This window comes from Ctenopharyngodon idella, chromosome 3 (assembly GCF_019924925.1).
Source record: "Ctenopharyngodon idella isolate HZGC_01 chromosome 3, HZGC01, whole genome shotgun sequence".
In the NCBI taxonomy this organism is placed as follows: Eukaryota; Metazoa; Chordata; class Actinopteri; order Cypriniformes; family Xenocyprididae; genus Ctenopharyngodon; species Ctenopharyngodon idella.
In genome coordinates, this window is record NC_067222.1 from 29809720 (window position 1) to 29822988 (window position 13269).

The 13269-nt window shown below is 39.9% G+C and overlaps 1 protein-coding gene across 1 annotated transcript; it reads left to right on the plus strand.

Moving 5' to 3' along the window:
- The first annotated feature begins 681 nt into the window (after positions 1 to 681).
- On the plus strand, positions 682 to 12140 carry scaf1 (SR-related CTD-associated factor 1). The gene is given in 11 exon segments (XM_051885481.1): positions 682 to 868; positions 1414 to 1464; positions 1620 to 1742; positions 1881 to 1957; positions 4304 to 4404; positions 4487 to 8094; positions 8096 to 8195; positions 8301 to 8383; positions 10040 to 10348; positions 10796 to 10924; positions 11016 to 12140. Coding segments are annotated over 11 exon segments (4746 nt in total). The 5' UTR covers positions 682 to 862; the 3' UTR covers positions 11175 to 12140.
- The last annotated feature ends 1129 nt before the right edge of the window (positions 12141 to 13269 follow it).

The window sequence follows — 13269 nt, forward strand, 5'->3', positions numbered from 1 at the left end:
GCTGGTCCAGAAAGTTTGAAGAAGTTTTAAAAGCTTGTAGTTTGAAGCTTTTCAGTTTGAAATAGTTAAAGTTTTAGTTTTGTAGTTTTAAAAGCTAGCTAGATAGATAGAGTCAGATGAGATAGATAAGAAATGGATAGATAGATAGATAGATAGATAGATTAGAAATAGATAGATGTTATGTGGTTGCTAAGGTATTCGGGGTGGTTGCTAGGGTGTTGCTATGCGGTTGCTAGGGTACTCTGGGTGGTTGCTAAGGTGTTGCTATGTGGTTCCTAAGGTATTCTGGATGGTTGCTAGGGTGTTCCTATGTGGTTGCTAATGTACTCGGGCTGGTTACTAGGATGTTGCCAGGGTGATTTGTGTGGTTGCTATGCGGTTACCATGGTGTTCTGGGTCTTTGCTATGCGGTTGCTAGGTCCAAAGGTGTAGCATTTAGAAATTTAGTCTAATAATAATAATAAGCTTAAGTACAATATCAGTAAGTTGGCTTTTTCAAGCCAACTTAATTAATAAATGTTAATGTACTGTAATCATTTGACCCTAAATTATTTTCTAGATTTTCCATGTTGTAGAATATTTCGCCTTCATTACAGAGACATTTCTATTCGCCCTCGATTTGCCTCGTCTCCACAGAAGTAGTAGCCTTTGATGAAAAACATCATTTCCCATAAGCCCATGCCGGCAGTTTCACAGAAGGGGAAGCAAAATGGCGGAATCGGATGGGATGGGCCTCTTATTGTGTTCCTAAAAGAAAAATGTTCCGTGCTTTTGCATGTCGTTTTAAAGTTAACAAAAACACTGTGGAGGGTTTCAGCGGGTTTTTAGCTTTGGGATTCACCAGCCGGCTCATCTCTGCACTATGAAGGTAAACAGCTCTTATAGCTTGTCTAACTTAGCCAGCCAGCTAACCCCTGTGGACGACAAATTGTAGGCAATAAATTATTGTAGCTAGTGCGAGAAGTCTGCTTAAAATGAAAACTTGATAAGAAAGTCAGCTAGTAATACTAAATGCATTCAACATGAGTTCTGGCGTTTTTTTTTTCATGACAGTTAACAAGTGAGGACATTTGTAGGCAAGCACTGCAGTGGGGCTCACGTAACGTTACTAGATAGCATCGTCTGTAGCATCATCTTAAATCAATGTCATCCACTGCACACGATCAGTGCTGTCACTGGGTCAAGAACTGAAGCCACAGTGTTGAATGTCAATACAGATCATGCTTTCTCATCAGTGATCAAGTTCCTCGGAGTGGTCTTCTAGTTAAAGACAGATTAAATGCTCAAGTAGTTTTATCACATCCCTCAGGTATGATTATCATAACGGATGCAGCTTTATGATTGCTCAGAGCTGAGGTTTCAGTATCTAGGTTATTCATAACAGTAGTGTTGTGTGTTGTTTACTATGTGTAGATGGGAACAGATGGACAGGCTGAAAAGGATGAAGAAGTTGTGTCAGGCAAGGTAAGTGTCATAGAAAGCGATATGAAACTGTAGTTGTTAGTGTTGGAGCAGGTTGGACACTCACTGTGATCATACTGTAGACGATGAGATGAAGATTTAGTATGCACAGCTCTCTGCTGAATACACTGAATGTCTTCAGTCTCATCTTCTTGTAGTCACAGACTGAACAAAGTAATGATGAAGAGGAGGAAGTGGATTCTAAAGCAGACAGAAGGACAGTTGGCTTAAGATGTTTCCAGGGAAATAGAGAGACCTCAGAGGATGAGCCTAGTGAACTGGTAAAGTAAAATCATTTACGCTCTTTGAATAATTGTAAGTTATTAGGTTGTCTAGTTACATGCTTTATCTGTAATTTACCCAGTTTGAAACCTGTAACCTAAGTTGACCTCTGTTTAAGTTGTGTTGCTCTCTTGTAGGGGGCTTCTGTTGTTACTTCCTCTGAGCCTGTATTTCTTGTGCCTCAGCTCAGCTCACAACCTCAGTACCTAGACTGGTAAGTGCTTAATTAAGCACATAAAATTCCAAATTGAGCTTGATAGTAGCTGTTGATGTCCTGTCCAAAATGTGACTTTATTTGCTATTTAAATGATATTTTTTTTAAATGCTTAACTTAGAGGGGTGTGAGTGTTGTCAGTGATGTGCTTGTTGATTGTTATAAAGGATTGTTTTATTGTATTTGTAGGGCACTGGCCTATTAATGCAAAACACTACACATTTTTGTCAAAATTTTGTTATGATCAAAATTAGGTCCATTAGACTTTAAACTATCCTGTGATGGATGGGTTTAGCTTGACTGTACTAAGATTCAGAGTAGTGATGTGTCGTTCACAAACAATTCGGCTCCTTTAATTGAACGGTGAGAGTTGGTTCCCGTCTTAGAGTGGTTTTCCCTTTTTTTGTATATTAATAAAAGACAGAATAATATTATTATCCTTTCGCTACACTGTTCAGCCACATGTCAATTAGTGCATACACTAACTGAATGTTATTTGACGCACATACACATAATATAACATTCAGTCACTGCATGGAGACGAGTGTGTGTGGTCTGTGGTCGAGCAGTGTGACGATAAGATCATCCTTAATATGAGGACAAGATGAGTATGAAAACAAGATGAGTAACACACACAAACAAAGTAGCATTTGGATGCATTTTAATAACATAGACAACATAAAAACAGAATGTAGAAATTTGTAAGGTAAAAATATCATATCGAGCAGGGTACTTTAACAACCTTATTTGTTATGTTGTTTTAAGTGTGATTTGCTTGGAATTGTTTTATTTTGGATAGTTCAATATAAATAAAATGTTCAATACACATTATTTGGCCTAATAGTGTGGTTTTACTTTTTTTTTTTTTTTTTTTTTTTTTTTTTTTTACCAAACATAATGTAAAATTTAAGGTTTAATGTAATTACATTGAATAATTTAAGTGAAATATGTGCATACATATTAATCAGAGGCCAAACATTACTAAATTTGGCTGAATTTAAAAAGCCAGAAGTGGAACTAAATGAAGAGCCGTTTGGGAGCTGAAACTCTTATTACTGAGCTGAGCCAAATGATCCGGAGCCCTAAAAAGAGACGGAATTCCCATCATGAATTCAGAGAAATTATATATATATATATGTGTCAAATGATATCAGATATTCAGTAAAAATTCAGTCAAAAAACTTAGCATTATATTTATTCAATTGTTCTACTGTATTTCATTGTTTAATTGTTGGTGCTTATTGCCATTGCATGGAAGAGTGATCAGGTGATTTTGTTTTTGATCATTTATGAAGTTCAGGTCAGTTGATTTGAGTGTCACTTATTCAATTAGGCCAGTGCAGTACTGTGTGCATCTCAAGATGCATATTTTTTTACTTTAAACTACTTTTTAACTTGACATGCCATCTTAAAAATTGAGGAGAATGGTTAATGTAATTTTTTGTTGATAGGTTTATGTAGGTGTGTGCACAAATAGTCGAATATTCGACCTTCAATAATTACTTAAAAAAAATAGAATTCAAATTTCACAAAACGTTGCTTTGCTGGCCATAAATGCAGTGAATCCATGATAAATCCTAAGCATGCAAACTAAAACTTACAGTTATAACTAAAAGCACCTTGTGGAGCGTGGAAAGAAATCGATTGTATTTGATGACAGAATGTCATCTACCGCTATTATTTTGATCAAAATGATCATGTCATGTGCAACCTTTGTCAGATGACTGCTGACTCGAGTGTATATATACAAGTTCTGTACGATAATTGGCACGGTGTGCATTATTAGTGTTTTTTTGTTCGTGCTGTGAGCTTAAATTCTTTTGTTCTATACATTTTGTTCACATTGTTCAATTTTTGAACAAAATTTTTTTTTTAAAAATCGGGATATATATTGTAAGCTTGTTGTGTTTATAGCCTAATCATAAGCTTTTTCAGAAATGGTGACATAAACTTAATGATTAAAAAATGGCATCCTTCTCATCAGACTTCATTGAAATAAATGAATAATCAAATATGTTTTTTATGAGCCAAAATATTCAAATAAAATATTTTTGAAAAATCCTCATCCCCAGTTTTATGCCTGTCAAGTCTCCTCTAATTGCATTATAGCTTTTAAAGATATTGTTGCAAATTACAAAAATGTATAAAAGTTATTAAACTTATAAAAATGTTATTTGCTCTAAATTTGTTGTACTTGTAATGTTTTAAAAAAATTTACTTTGCTTTGACACTTAACATTAACACTTATTTTTGAGACCTGTTTTGTATTAAACAATGTAATTCAAAAACTATAAATCTTGTATGAAGAAAATTGTTATATAATAGTTTTGTTTTCTTCTCCTTTAGTGACTTTGATGTGGAGCTAACAGCAGAGGTGAAAGTAGAGGACGGCGCATCTCTTGCTTTGTTGACATCTGTTACCCCAAACCTTGGTTACCAGAAACCAGGTAGGTTTAAGTACTTTATGATAATGTAAATAGTACTGTAATGTGTGATCAAACTAATTTCTTCATTTTCTGTCTTCTATAGGATCTTTTTTGAAAGGACATCTTCTCTTTCCAGCATCTTTAAGGAAAAAGAGAGTGTCTATAGACAGTTCTTTGCCTTCAGGCTCTTTTCCTGGATGCTGCTCAAGTGTAATTCAAGCCTCTGGACAGATGCAACTGCCCTGTTCCCTTAAAATCTCTGAGAGGGTCATAGAAATGGCCAAAAGCCCTCTCCCCTCATCACCCTCCAACTCACCATCATCTCCTTCATCTGCTCCCTCTTCCCCCTCTTCCTCCCCTTCATCGTCATCCCCTGGTGGAATGGGTACAAACTACCGTGAGGATGAAGACAGAGGCCATGCAGGAGACAGCAGAGGCAGCAAAGGAACTGGAGACTTTGTGTCATCCACGTCGTCCACTTTGGTACCATCATCAATGCCTGTGCCACCTTCTTCTTCTAATCCTTCACTGCATGCATCATCATCATCCACACATTCATGCAATGATGGACAGAGGGAAAGTTTAGAAAATGACATATACGACCCCTTTCACCCAACAGAGGGCGAGGGGGAGAGAGAGCGGGCGTCCACTGAAGATGAGGAGGAAGAGGTTGATAAGTATGATCCTTTTGAACCGACAGGTTCTCCAGCCTCTGAAACAGAGGAGGAGAAAAGATGTGTGGATGAGGGAGGAAGCAGCATTAATAGCGAAGGGAATGTTGCAAAAGCTGAAAGAGGATTGGAAATTGGGCCGCCTGCTGGCACAGAGGGGGGGCCTCCAGATTCAACAGAAATTGACGCTCCATCTTCGATGTTCAATAATGTACCTTTAGAACCCAACAGCAAGCGATCCATCAAAGACAGAATGAGGGAACAGGGAAAAAATCAAAGAGAACGGGGTACAGACTCTGAGCACTCTGAGATAGAAGAAGGAGAGATAGTGGGGGCCAATGAAAGAGGAAGAGAACGAGTGATTGAGAGAAGGAGGGAGGTGTTGCTTCCATCCTCAAGCAGTCCCTCTTACCTTCAAGGGGGTGTCCCAAAACCAGAGAGGATCTTACGGGTCTTAGAGGGTGATGGGTTTGTATCTGTCCGTGCTGATGAAGAATGGGAGAGGGAACCAGTAGCTTCCGTGGGTGTTGGAGATCTAAGACGAAAACTGACGAGTCGACGAAAAGAAAGATTCAGATCATGCCCTTCTTCTGCATCCATATCACCTCCTCCTGCCCCTGTTTTGCCTTTGCCCTCTCCTTCCTTTCCCAATTCTCCACCTCTATCCACTGATAAAGGGAGGAGTCGCAAATCCTCCAAGAGTTCAAAGGACAGGGATAGACGCAAGCGGAAAGAGGGAAGAGGAGAGAAGGAAAAGAGGAAAAAAAGGAAAGAGGGAAAGGAGTCAGGTGAAGGGAAAAGAGAAAGCAAAGAGAGGGACCATGAAAAGAGAAGTGAAAAAGAGAATAAAAGCAAGGATAGGGAGAGAGGGAGAAGCAGCCGAAGCGATAGTCGCAAGAGGAAAAAGAGACGCAGGAGCACTCCAGAACCTTCTTCCCGCTCCCACTCCCAGAATGCCTCCCGACACGCACACAGTCGCAGATCTTGGTCCAGCCCCTCGGAGGACCGCCACAAAGATAGAGACCGAGATAAAGAAAAGGAGAGAGAGCGAGAAAGGAACCATGAAAGAGACAGGGATAGAGACAGGGATAAGGAACGGTGGCGAGACGACAGAGATAGAGAGCGAGACAGAGACTCCAGAAGAAGAGATGGACGAAGGAGAGATAGGGATGAGGATAACAGGAGGTCAAGCAGCAGAGAGAGAAGCAGTACAAAGAGGGGCAGAGGAAGCAGTGACAGGAGAGACAGAGAGAAAGAAATGATTAGAGATCGAGACAGGGACAGGAGAAGAGATAGCAGGCCTGTTGTACCCCCGTCAATTCAGGATCTCAATGGCTCTGACCTTTTTGCGATCAAACGTACCATCACTGTTACCACCACTACAACGACCACCACAGTCCCAACCTCACCGCCTTGTAGCCAACGGCGCTCCCACAGCCGATCCCAGAGCTCTGACAAACATCATAAGAGGAAGAAAAAACGAAGGAGACGGTCAGATGATGATGAGCGAAAGGACGAGGAGCACAGGAGTAGGTCCCGCCCCACCTCCATAACGTCTCCTCGTTATCATGGATATGAATCAGATCATCTCTCTGACCGTCCTGAGGTAGACATGCTCTCTTTGGATGGGGAAGCACTGGATTCAGACTACCCTTCACTAGAGGACTCACCACTACTTCCTCCTCCTCCTGAGCCCCCTCTACCCAGTCCCAAAATTAAATCTGGAGCACCCAAAACTAGCCGACATCATCTGAAGAAGAAATCCAGACCTGGCAAGACAGTTGGTCAGTCTGAATCCACCTCCTCCTCTTCTTCTCATAGACCAAAAGCAAAAAGTAAAAACCTTTTGTCATCTCTCTCACCACCTCTTTCTGCATCCTCAGGCAACACCACCTCCCTTCAGCCCACAGCATTCTCATCCACCACTAAACGAGGAAGGAAAACCGGCAAGGAAAAAGTAGGGAAAAAGGATGCCGGGCGTTCTGGCAGGTCCAAAAAGCTCAGTGGCAGTAGCAGAAAGGGTAAGCTCCAGTCTAAAGTGTCTGTCTTGGTTCGTGAGGGTGTTAGCAGCACTACTGGGAACTCTGGAAAGTTGGGCCTTGACCTTCTTGGACCTGCTGGTGTTGTAAGTGGAGCTTCAGGGCCCTCAGTTGTTGGTGGGTCTATTGCTGTGGTGTTCCGCCGGGACAATGAGAGTCGGTCACCGTTTCTTAAGCCCTGCTCAGAGACACTGGCTCTTCCAGGTAGAGGCAAAGACCCAAGCAAAACTGGGAAGCAACGCAACATTCTCGGGCCTCCGTCGTCAACAAATCCGAGTGGACTGAAGTTGAAGAAAGCCAAGCCTAGCTCTGCTACATCCACGTCCTCATCTGCCTCTTCCCCTACTTCCTCACTGGCAGCAAAACGTAGAAGGAGGCCTGGAAAGAAGCCCAGAGAAAAAGGGCTAACTGTGGATGGAAGTGATTCTAAAGGCGCTAATAGTAATTGTAGCACAGTTGGTGGTGGTTGGGAAGGGGTATCAACAGAAATGCAGCCGTTGCTTGGGGTTGGATCCAAGCCATCCAGTCCTCCTTCAGCTCTTCCTGGTCCCACTCCCTCATCCTCTTCATCATCCTCCTCTTCATCATCAGCAAGTATTCTTCCTCCATCCTCGTCACCACCCCACACACCCCCATTATCTTTGCCTCCGTCTCGAGATACTAGAGAGTCATCCCCAGACTCTCAAACTGTTGATAGTAGCTGCAAGACACCAGAGCCTTCATTCCATTTGGAGGAGGGCCCTGGTCAGTCCAAAGCCTCATCTCTCACACCTTCAAAGTCCCCTGCCAGCCCTCCCAGTCTGCTATCATCACAGATCAGGGGCGATACCATATCCCAGTCCACTTCCAGTGCTAAACCTCTCCTACCAGATGATCAGAAGGCATCACCACCATGCTCCACTTCAGCAGCTTTGGTGTCGGCCTCGATCTCTCATTCCAATGTTCCTCTGGCAAATGACCCTTCTTCCTCCTCCTCTTCTTCAGTGTCCTCATCTTCAGTAAACAAAGCCACCGCCACCTCCGCCCCCACCCCCCTCAGCTCCGCCTTTACCCTGGAGTCTACAAACTGGAGTGGACTGCACTGCTGGAGGTGTTTTAGCATGTGAGTGTTTAATGCATGTTTTTTAAGTAATTCCCTGTTGTCATGCATTTAGAATTTTTAGTCTGATTAGAAGTCATAATGTCCTACTGTTAAATCCCTTTTCAGTGACAGCTCTCCTCTTCAAAATGGAGGAGGCCAATATAGCCAGCAGAGCCAAAGCACAGGAGTTTATCCAGGCCACAAGTCAGGTAAAATCTATGAAATAATTAAGGGGTGCTCACACTACTTTTATTTCCATTGACTTCCATTCTAGCAAATTTGGGTGACTGCAAATGCAAGCTCATGTGAGGACGTTTTGCATTTCGCAGCATTTTAGATTTCAAGTTTGGTGAAGTCTAATGTGCAAATTTGTATCATGAGGAAGGTTGATATGTCACAGCGTGACAATCGGAGCTATTTTTAAAAATGTCCTTAGTCCTCCGAGGTTTATAATGGTTTTGAATGGGGGCCCCACATTTTGAACAAAAAAAAAAAAAATGCATCAATCCATATTCAAAGTAATCCATCTGGCTCCAGTGGGTTAATAAAGGCCTTTTGATGCGAAGCGATGCGTTTTATGCAATATGCGTACGGTCGTCCGCCGGAAGCTAGTTATTTGAATTTCTAAAGTTTTAAATATGGATATTTTTCTTACAAAAACGCATCGCTTCGCTTCAAAAGGCCTTTATTAATCCTCTGGAGGTTTTTCTGCACAAATGGAACTGCAGATGAATAGCGCCAGCTGTTTGTTTACATCCACGTTCGTATTGGTACAAGATCTCGCGATATATGCCCGTCGTGACTCACCAGTCGTTCAGTGTGTTGTGTAGTGGTCTGACTCAGTCACAAACGTCTATGCTCTTCTCTGACTGTCAAAGATTCAAATCTGCTCCAGTCGAGGGAAACAGTCTGTGTGTTTAGTTCAGTCTTAGAATATTTCAGCTAGTCGTTAAAGAGTTAGTTCACCCAAAAATGAAAATAATGTCATTAATTACTCACCCTCATGTCGTTCCACACCCGTAAGACCTTCGTTCATCTTCAGAACACAAATTAAGATATTGTTGATGAAATCCGATGGCTCAGTGAGGCCTCCATTGAGAGCAAAGCCATTCAAACTCTCAAGGTCCATAAAGGTACTAAAAACACATTTGAAACAGTTCATGTGACTACAGTGGTTCTATCTTAATATTATAAGGTGACAAGAATACTTTTTGTGCACCAAAAAAAACAAAATAAAGACTTTTCAACAATATCTATTGATGGGCCGATTTCAAAACCCTGCTTTAGAGCTTTACGAATCGAATCAGTGGATCGGAGCACCAAAGTCACGTGATTTCAGCAGTTTAGCCGTTTGATAGGAGATCCGAACCACTGATTCGAAACAAAAGATTCATAAAGTTCAGAAGCTTCATGAAGCAGTGTTTTGAAATTGGCCCATATAGATATTGTTGAAAAGTCGTTATTTTGTTTTTTTGGTGCACAAAAAGTATTCTTGTCGCTTTATAATATTAAGATAGAACCACTGAACTCACATGAACTGTTTCAAATATGTTTTTAGTACCTTTATGGATCTTGAGAGTTTCAATTTGTGTTCTGAAGATGAACGAAGGTCTTACGGGTGTAGAACGACATGAGGGTGAGTAATTCATGACAGAATTTTCATTTTTGGGTGAACTAATCCTTTAAGTATGTGTCCCCGGTTTAACGTAACCGGGCCTTTATTACTATATAATGTTGTCGTTATGTGGGTTTTTCCTTCTGAATGTACAATGTTCTACCAAATTCCTAAAGTCTAGTTAATCGATAGTTTCAGTCACTAACTTGATAGTGTAATAAAATTAGTATTTTTCTTTCATTTTACACAGATTCTCTCTCAGGCCAATCAGAACCAGTCACAGACACACCCTCCTTCATCATCCTCATCTATATCATCACAAGTTCCTCCTCCTCCATCACATGCACCACCCCCAGGACCCACTCCTGCACAGTTTATTCTCCATAGCTCTGTTCCATTGGTTGGCTGCACCAAAACTCCTCCTTCACACTTACACCCTGGACTCTCAATGGGAGGAGGCTGTGCTCAGACTCCGCCACCTCCATTGCCAGCGGGAATGACAGGGCCAACAGGGGGCAGTGAAACGGGCTGGGACAATGAAAGTAAAGACCCTGACAAGGTATCAACACTCCTTCCTTTCTGCATGTTTATATATTTCCTATAATTAGGGTTGCACGATTAATTTGGGGAAAAAAAATCTAGTATGACTTAGTGGGATTATTAAATCTCAGAAGTAAATTGATCTAACAGTTTGAGCTCTGAATTTGACATCAACCAGGTGTAATGTGAAATCAAAGATTAATTTAAATTTAAAGACAATTAGATTTATTAATTTTAAAGATAACAGATATTGCTTGATAATTTGTAATAATTTTCTTGCTTCCTGTTTCAGTGATTTTATGTATTTTTGTTTTCTTTCCCTGGAAATCAGAACAGCAATATGAGAAGTTAAATGTTTATCAAGCTGCAGTCACAATATTTAAGCAATTGCAGTATGGTTTTATTTGGCCAAGTCTTGCAACCCTATCTATAACAATTTCATTCTAAATCACTTACTTTTGCTTAGTATCTGAAGAAGCTGCACACCCAGGAGAGGGCAGTAGAGGAAGTCAAATTGGCCATCAAGCCATACTACCAGCGCAAAGACATCAACAAAGACGAATACAAGGATATCTTAAGGAAAGCTGTGCACAAGGTAAATATAGCTTTAAGATTTGCAGCACATAATGTGCTTCTAATAAATGTCCAGAAAGAGTATATCGGTATAACTATATCTTTCTTCACAGATTTGTCACAGCCGAACAGGTGAGATCAACCCAGTTAAAGTGAATAACCTGGTCAAGCTTTATGTCCAGAGGTACAAGTATTTTAGAAAGCACGGCCGTAAGATGGACGAGGAGGAAAAAGAGGACAGGGAGTCTGCCTCAATGCATTCCTCAACATGATTGGACAAAGACTGTTTATTTCTCTCCATCTGGTCAAACAAGTTTGCAAAATCTCCTCCCCTGCACGTGTTTGGGCCCACCATGGCTATTGAGTGACAGTCGTTTGTTATATTGTTCTGTTCCCCCTCTGTGTCGACATCATGTAGACTTCAGTACTCCAACCTCCTTCCCATCTCTCTTTCTTGTCTTGCTATAAATATGTATGAATATAGAAATGTGGAAAGACATAAAGTATACTTAAAGCGTTCTGAAGTATACACTCGAGATGGAGAGATAAAGATGGCGTGCCAACACTCTCTTACACATAATAATCAACCTGTACATACAAGTACACTACATAGGTGTTCTTTCTTCCTCTCTCCCTTTCTGAGAAGAGTGCACATTTTAAATAGTCAGCTAGCCTACACATTTATTACTATTGAGGTTTTGAGTGTGAAAGAATGAATGACAGAATTGAGAAAAGAATGTTATATTTACCCCTTTGAATTTTCTTTATTGCTAGGATTGTGTGTGCTATCTGTTCTTTTTCCCACTGTGTCAAAGAGCATTCAGGTGCTACTTAGACACGTGACACTCTTTCAAGTTTTGAGATAGCTCTGGAATGGAGGATATGTACCATCGTTTCCATCTCATAGAAAAGTGAATGTGTATATAGATGGAACAGAATGATGTTTGATAATGTTTGTTTGTTTTTTTTTGTTTTGTTTTTTATTTTTACTTCAATTGCAGACAACTGAAATTTAAGCGTATTCTGACAATGTCATCACTTACCTAGAGATTTTATTTTCCCCAGTCTAAAGTTTCACGTAATATAATTGAGTTGGCAGAAGACAGTCGTTGGAAGAGGTACTACAGTGTGTATATGAATGGTTGAAATGCATGTGTTTTGGATTTTATTTGTACTGAAGAAACCTGTAGTGATTTTGAAGGTCACATGAGCGATAAATTTGTGCCCTTACTTCCAAATGAAGACGTCTGGTTCTTTTCTTACTCAAACCAACAATTTTAAATCTCTTCCATTTCTTTGACATCATGAGTGGCTTGTCTATTTCCTCCAGTTTTAGGTATACTTATACTCTTATGTCAGATATGTTTTCTAAAAACTTCCCTGATATTTTAAGTTATAAACTAAAACTTTATGTAGTACAGACATTACAGTTTCCATCTTTGTTCATTACAGGCAAATGTGCATGTTTAAAACAGATAAAATTTGCAATGTATTACCTCAGGTTTCATACATTTCTCAATTGTTGTTAGTGTAGTTAGTTCTTTGTGATTTAGTCCCCTTAATCACTCTGTGACAAAGACAGTGAATTGTTTGAAATATTTATAACTTGAGGGTAAAAACTTCTTTGAAATCAGCTAAGGAGGACAAAACAAGGACTGTTTAAGGTAGTGCTGAAAGGGGTTCAGTTGAAGTTAGACAATACCTTACTGTACCAAATGTTACATTGATATTGTGCATTCGTCACTGGTTACTATGTGAATGTTTAGAAACTATGATGTTATATTTCACATTTTTGTGAAAAAGTGACTGCAGAACATGCTTCCATGTTTCATCTGTTAGCTAGAACATCATCATCCTAGTTCAAAATTTTATACATTAATTACGTTGTAGCATGTTCTGCAAAGTGCTGTTCTTCTCTTATACCATTAACCGGATCTTATTTTGGCTACACAAAATCTTAAAATTGGTATTACAGGAATTAAAGTACACCTATTTAACACTTATTTGGAAAGCTAGAGGCTGGTTTAATGATGGTTTGTACATTTTACAAGATATAAATTGTATTGAAATAGCTGACATGGGTTCTCTTCTTAAAAAAGACCAGGTACAGCGATGTCTCCTATTCATTTTGATGAGCATATCATGTATTTCATATCCTACAGGTAAGTTTTAATCCTCTCACATTGTTTCTTGTTTTGATTAAGAACTATGTTAAATGTTCAAATCTGTTAAATATGCAATATAATTATTACATTGCCTAACAATATTAAAATACAGTTCAGAGAGTAGTGGAAATGCAGTACTTAAGTGCTAGTTACTAATTCACATTTTTCTTTTTTATGAAGTGTATATTGCAGCTAATGTTCA